Below are 7,503 nucleotides of genomic sequence, written 5' to 3' on the forward strand. Positions count from 1 at the left end.
TACATGTCTCCACTGTTCAACACATTTTGCTCTTTTAACAACTTTTAACGACGTTTTATTGGATAATTTTCCCAGATTTCTATGCACTTTTTCATGCTGTTATTTTTCTATGTTGCAGTGTCGTGCATTTGCTAAAGCCCTACACTATAAAGAAATGGAATTTGAAGGAGCACGTTCTAAGAAGATGGATGCCAATCCTGTTGCAGTAGTTGAAGCTCTTATACATATCAACAATCAATTACACCAACATGAGGTTAGTTTGAATTGATATGATTTCTCATCGAGTTTATAATTTGGCTGCTTCCCTCTATGTTGACTTTCTTCCCGTCCATTTCAATTTAACATATATTGTAGGCTGCAGTTGGTATATTGACATATGCACAACAGAATCTGGATTTTCAACTTAAGGAGTCATGGTAACTTTTGCTTTTTATCTATATCATTGATCTTGGTTTATTGAGCTTATATTTCTGACAAACTCTTCAAGACATTGAAGTTTTATAGTATGTATTGTGTAGGTATGAGAAACTGCAGCGATGGGATGATGCCCTCAAGGCTTATACTGCAAAGGCTACTCAAGCAACAAGTCCACATGTTATCTTGGATGCTACTTTAGGTCTGTAATGAACTATTGATGCATTTAACATCCTTTATTAGTCCCTTATTTTGAATTATTTGAATTCGCCTCTATATTGCCCTAGTTTGGCATGGCTGTGTACACTATAGGTGTATCTATATTATGCTGAACTAAATTTCAAAAATTCAAAACTCAATAATATCGAGACAAAAGAATTATGCAACTGTTGTATGTACGAAGTCTGGTTGGGATGCTTTGAAGATTGATGTTTCTGCTATATGGGCCAGCTACCAAGGTAAAAGAATTAATCAACAATTAAAAATAATAAAATACAAAGCTTGATGCAATGCACACAAGTTTCCACATTTTTGTCTCTGACAGTGAGGCATAGCTAACGATGTTGTGCCACTGCTTCCTGGTTAGTGAAACAATCTTATCCTATGTAAAGGGTGATGCCCATGTTGGCCATGAGATGAATACAAATATTGGCAATTTATAGATGATGCCCCAAGCAGAAGTGGCTTGATTGGCCTCAACAGTTTCTTGTTCATTCTCCAGTTTTTCCTTCTCAGTATACACTAAATATTGATAACATTTTCTTGCAACTGTACGTTTAAATTTGTTACTAGCTTAGCTTTTCATGTTGGAACTTCTTTTCCATCTTGGAAAATGTGTGATTGGAGCTGGCTTTGCAGGTAGGATGAGATGCCTTGCTGCATTGGCTCGATGGGAAGAATTGAATAACCTATGTAAAGAATACTGGACCCCAGCTGAGCCAGCTGCTCGCCTTGAAATGGCATCAATGGTTGGTTTCATAGCCTTTCCTTGTGTGTAAGATTTTTTCACTTGCCTGTGCTTATGCTGATTGTTATGTTAGGCTGCAAGTGCTGCTTGGAACATGGGAGAATGGGATCAAATGGCAGAATATGTATCTCGATTAGATGATGGTGATGAAACAAAACTGCGGGGCCTGGGGAATACTGCTTCCAATGGTGATGGAAGTAGCAGCGGTACTTTTTTCAGGGCTGTTCTTTTAGTTCATAGAGGAAAGGTATTTGTTTACTTGAGGTATCTGACCTTTCTTACCATTTTCTGTAGTTTGCTTATGTTGTGATCTAATTCTATTGGCAGTATGATGAAGCACGCGAATATGTTGAAAGAGCTAGAAAATGTCTGGCAACAGAGCTTGCAGCTCTGGTTAGTATGCTTCATAAACTTTCCTTATTTGGTTTTGTCCTTCAGCATTGGTTAACTTGAATTTCACTAATATTTAGTTGGTTACATAGTGTTTGTGAGTTATCATTGCACTACAATCACTCTCCCAGATACTAATTGATCAGTGTCACTCTGGAAACAGGGTGGGGAAGTTTTAAAGTACTTTTTCATGCTGTACTTGTGTTGTACTATATTCTATTTCTGGTAATGGTCATGTTGAATGAAAGATAAACACGAAAAGGTGTGTTTATATTTGTTTTTTGAACAATCAAAGGATGTGTGTGCTGGACCGGCATTCACAAGAAGTTCTCATACCATGTTTAAGTTGTTTTCGCAAGCTCTATTATTAATTTGATCTCAGGTTTGGGATGCATTAGATGACTTGAAATCTTGAATGTCACAGTGTTCATAAAAACCATACTAGATCTTTCTAAGCAATTGTGAATTGTGTTTTGCTGAGTTGATCTTTCACTTAATGGTCATAAGCTTTCTACAATTTTACTTTCATGTTTGAATCTTGTGCTGATTATGATCATTATTTGAGTAATATTGCTTTATGCACTGATTACCATCAAATGTTGGTTGATAAGCCTTTTATACATACTAGCTTTGGATTATTTTTATTGCCTAGTGCAATAACCTTGTACTGTCCACGTATTATATGATGTAATTCTTTGGGAAAACCATTGAATAAGGGATACTCTTTCAACCTAGCCTTTCCTCCTCTTTATCATCTATCTTCTTTGCATAATTCTCTTATTCAGTTATTAGGTCCTTTTGCATTACACAAGGTTCCTCTTTCTCTTGGGACTTCCACTTCTTTCGTAACCTTTATGATATGGAATCCGCTGAACTTTTGATTCTCTTAGGTCTCCATAATTTTTCTGTCTCCTAACCCTGACAAAGATATGGTCTGTTGACCCCTCTAGTAGTTTTAGTTGTAATTTCTTCTTCCTTTTTCCCACTCATTCCTCTAACACACCTTTCCATATAGCCAAATCCATTTGGAAGTCCAAACATTCCTCTAAAGTCAAATCTTTTATATGGATAGCTGTGCTTAACAGAATTAATACCAATGACTTCTTGTAGGTTCGAAGGCCACATAAGGCTATGTGTTTTATGTGTGGGGCAATTTCAGAATCAAATCCACATCTGTTTTGCATTGCCCAATAGCTGTTTTCTTATGAAACAACTTATTTAGCATCTTTGATGAGTGTTGGGCTACCCTAGACCAATTTCTTTTGACAAGGATTGATCGGTTTGATAGCGTAATGCACACACCTTCAATGACTGATTTTCTGACAAGCATGTTTTATGGGATAGAATTGAATGCCTTGGATCCAGTTGGTGTAACACTCATGATCTTTATAGGGGACTTTCCCTCTCAGACATGTTAGAGATTGGAAAGTTATGCTTTATAGATAAAATCTTTTGGTTTTTGTTTTGTTTTTGTATCGGGGATCCCTTATCCCCCAATTTGTACGGTCCTTCTCCTCACCTTAACCCTGTAGTTGTGTGCGAAGAAATTTGCTGTTCTTCAGTTTTAAGGTTTAATTCAATTTTTCGGTTTCCGATTTGTTCAGTTCTCAGTTTTTTTGGTTCAGTTCGTTGGTTTTGTTCGGTTTTGAATACTCCTAAATTGTATTATTTTATTTCATTTTCAGGTTTTGGAGAGCTATGAACGTGCATATAGCAACATGGTTCGGGTTCAACAACTATCGGAACTGGAAGAGGTTTGTTCTAATATGTCCAGAATTCTTGCCTTAAGTTACTACCCGTTATTTGATGTTATAATTGTAGCGTAACATGGTAATGCTTTTCTCTTGACAGGTTATTGATTACCGCACACTTCCTATAGCAGACAGGGTTGCTGAGGAGCGACGGGCTCTTATTCGCAATATGTGGACTCAGCGTATACAAGGAGCTAAAAGTAATGTTGAGGTAAACAGATTTTCCTAAAAGCAAATATGCTTAAACATAAGAATTTTAGGGATTCTTGCAATTAAACAGTCTTCTGACTGTATGCATGGAGTTCATCACTATTTCTTTGAAAATGAATGGAATTATAGATAAGTAGTGTCACAACCCTTGTTGCTACATGAGGCCATAACTGCGGTTATAAATTTGAATTGTAAGTCAACCAATAAGACAAATTTTTAAATATTGGGACCTAATTGAAAATTAAGTGAAATATAGGACTTCTAGAGTAATTAAACCTTTACTATTCAATGCTATGAGTGGGTTACTTCAGAGTTTTTGTTCTGTCTCAAGATGTGGGTATCTAAATTTTTTGTTATGAACATCATTTGTTTATGGGGTTATTGGGATTAAAGGAGCTCATGCAGCCAGAATTTTATCTAGGTAACATTGTTTAAAGTTGGGCCTTGATTCCCTTCCCTGTTTGTGATCTATTTTTTCCCTTTAATTTTCTGATACTTGTGTGTGTGCAGGTCTGGCAGGCACTTTTGGCTATTAGAGCACTTGTGCTGCCTCCTGTGGAAGATGTTGAAACTTGGCTTAAATTTGCTTCACTTTGCAGAAAAAGTGGTCGAATTAGCCAAGCAAGATCGACTTTAGTAAAGCTTTTGCAGGTTTGGGTTGTTACCTGCTTTGAAAAAGTTTCTGTTTTGTGCCATTTCTCATTATCCTGTACCTGACAGTCAACTACTCCCCCACCTTCTTTTCCTCAGTATGACCCCGAAATGTCTGCCGAAAATGTACGATACCATGGCCATCCTCAAGTAATGTTGGCATACTTGAAGTACCAGTGGTCACTTGGGGAGGATTCAAAGCGCAGGGAAGCATTTATTAGGCTGCAGGTAAAATATCTACAAGTGGTATTTGATTTTTTATGTTGAACACTTACTGGAGTTCAAATATTTAGCACCAATGATATGCATGCCTGCTTTACTTTTGACTTAGAGTTTGGCTATGGAGCTCTCAAGTGCACTGAGCATCCAACCTGTTTCATCTTCGGGCTTCACTAGTGGTTTAAGTCCGACTGTTCCCCTCCTTGCTCGTGTTTACCTAATACTTGGATCCTGGCAGTGGTCGCTTTCTCCTGGGCTGGATGATGATTCCATAACAGGTTCTTAGATGTCATAGTTTGAACATTAAAGATACAACTATATTGATCTTTTCCATTTTTTTTCTTTTACTTTTCTCCCCTTTTATGTTTAGATATACTTGGTGCATTTGAAAAAGCCACTCATCATGCAAATAAATGGGGCAAAGCTTGGCATAAATGGGCACTTTTCAATACAGCAGTGATGTCTCATTACACTTTACGAGGTTTTCCAGATTTCGCCGCTCGGTATGTTGTTGCAGCTGTCACTGGATACTTCCATTCGATAGCATGTGCAGCAAATGCTAAAGGTGTTGATGACAGTTTACAGGTAAGAGACAATTTCTTATAGTATGATCCAAAACGTGTTTCCATCAATTTTGATTTTGCAGTATAATGACAATAACGTAATTTTTTGCTGGTACTATTAGATGTCATGACCCAAGCACTAATCATCTTAGAATTAATTAGTGGATTTAAAGGATGAGAAAATCCCGTGGTTATTTGATAGTATCATAATTTTAATTCCACCTTTACATGTTTGTCTACAAATTTCTTTTAGTGATTCCATTATTCCTACTATTATCTTCTGTTGTTACCACGGCATTTTGTGTTTTGACCATTTTTGTCTTCCGTTGTATTCAATGGTGCTGTAAATCTCTAGGATTCAAATTGGCGTCTCTAAACAATCTGCTGGGGCCTCATGCTCATGCTGGTTTCTATTCTCTGTGTTCCTAATTTATCCACATAATATTTATTATGAACAGGCGACGTGACAATTTACTATTGTGCTTCCTTGGATTTTGGCCTGCTTCACAGATTGCCCTCCACAATTAGCTTCTGGCATATTACATTTCACCTTATTCAATCATTTGATTTATAAAACTTTGCTGTTGGTGGCAGGATATCCTTCGCCTTCTGACACTATGGTTTAACCATGGAGCCACGGCAGAAGTTCAAATGGCCCTGACGAGAGGATTCTCTCTAGTTAATATCAATACTTGGCTAGTCGTTCTTCCTCAAATAATTGCCAGGATACATTCTAACAATCATGCTGTGAGAGAGTTGATACAATCACTTCTGGTTCGGATTGGGCAAAATCACCCTCAGGTATGTGGCTTGAGCATGGAGCCATGCCCACCCAGTTATTTACATTTGTTAGTTGCACCCTTTAAGTGTTTGATTGCTGTTTCACACATGGAAGCTGCGAAGTGTTGTTTTTTGGAATATTTCACTTATTGTTGCTGCCTTGAAATGAATGAATTTATTGAAAATTGAGTACAATTTTTCAACCTTCCTATTTGGTTTTAACCTTAGTGGTTTTTTCTTTTTCCTTTATTGAAGCATCCTATTTAACAAATGACAATTTATTCTTGAGGGAAGAACCAGAGTGTTATGTGTTAAGCTTATTTAATGTTTCATGTTGTATTGTTGCCCACGTCAACTTATAATGCTTTGGATGCCAAATTTGTTATTAACTGATCGGCTGTTTGCATTTGATTTGTTCTGTAGGCTCTCATGTATCCTTTGCTTGTGGCCTGTAAATCAATAAGCAACTTACGTAAAGCAGCAGCTCAAGAAGTTGTTGACAAAGTTCGGCAGCATAGTGGTGTACTTGTAGATCAGGTTTGCATGTTTGAGACAATGATCTATCTGTTGTTAGTCCCTACCTTGGAAACGACGATAGAGTACTTTTGAAAATAACGTCTGCTCATAAATACTTGTTATAGTCATTTGGTCTGGTGCTTTGGATACAAACTAGGATTACTTGGGGAATTCGGTAGTTTGTTTTCATCCTATAAAGGAAGGAAGCTTGGGTCTTGGCAATATTGTGTCCAAGAATGTTGCTTCAGTACCAAAAATGGTGCTTTCCTTTAGAATCTCACTCTCTATAGCATCAAGTTATCAAAAGTAAAGATGGTATGGATAAGAATGGCAAGAATACTAGTTCTGCTAACCATGCTACTCATTTTATCCCTAGGAAGTTCATTTCTCAAGGTTACACTATTTTGAAATCTATTATTTCCTTTACGGTAGGTGATGGGATCTCATTTTAACTTTTGGGAAGACCATTGGATAGTAGATACCTCTTTTAACTTAGCCTTATCTCGTCTGTATCATCTATCTTCCTTGCACAATATTCTTATTCGCTCCTTTTGCACTTCATAGGGTTCTTCTTACTCCTAGGGCCACATCTTTTGTAACCTAAATGATAGGGAATCCTCTAAAATTTTTATTCTCTTAGGCCTCCTTGATTTTTCTCTCTTCTAACCCTGACAAAAAGATAAGGTCTTGACTCCTCTGGTAGTTTCAGTTGTAAATCTCGCTGTTAAGTACCTAAGGAAAGTGGGAAACCACATCTTAAAAGCTAGTTATTAAGGGGGAAGAACTACTCTCCTTAAATACATCATCAAGCATCCATACTACCCAATGTGGCACTTTGGGCACCCCATAATACCCAAGTCCCTAACATCCGCTTCCAGTTTTCAATCCTCCAAAACACAACCCCTTGCCATCTAGACAAACCCATTAGGGATAGGGTTAGATGCCTAGCATCTATTTGGTGTAAAGCTCGACTCAGAAAGATTGGAAAGTTAGGCTTTATAGCATCTATTTGTAATATTCTTCTCATTTTAAAAAAATTCTT

General features: G+C 37.2%; 1 protein-coding gene across 1 annotated transcript in view; it reads left to right on the plus strand.

Moving 5' to 3' along the window:
- The window catches only part of LOC107643288 (serine/threonine-protein kinase TOR), a 27,276-nt gene that overhangs the window by 14,102 nt on the left and 5,671 nt on the right, over positions 1 to 7,503 (plus strand). The window contains 14 exon segments of the mRNA XM_016346885.2: positions 114 to 253; positions 355 to 416; positions 519 to 616; positions 1,273 to 1,382; positions 1,455 to 1,628; positions 1,709 to 1,774; positions 3,457 to 3,525; positions 3,623 to 3,733; positions 4,243 to 4,383; positions 4,483 to 4,611; positions 4,715 to 4,880; positions 4,973 to 5,187; positions 5,760 to 5,966; positions 6,369 to 6,482. Coding sequence (XP_016202371.1) covers positions 114 to 253; positions 355 to 416; positions 519 to 616; positions 1,273 to 1,382; positions 1,455 to 1,628; positions 1,709 to 1,774; positions 3,457 to 3,525; positions 3,623 to 3,733; positions 4,243 to 4,383; positions 4,483 to 4,611; positions 4,715 to 4,880; positions 4,973 to 5,187; positions 5,760 to 5,966; positions 6,369 to 6,482 — 1,802 coding nt within the window.

The sequence above is a fragment of the Arachis ipaensis genome, chromosome B05 (genome assembly GCF_000816755.2).
Source record: "Arachis ipaensis cultivar K30076 chromosome B05, Araip1.1, whole genome shotgun sequence".
Taxonomy (NCBI): domain Eukaryota; kingdom Viridiplantae; phylum Streptophyta; class Magnoliopsida; order Fabales; family Fabaceae; genus Arachis; species Arachis ipaensis.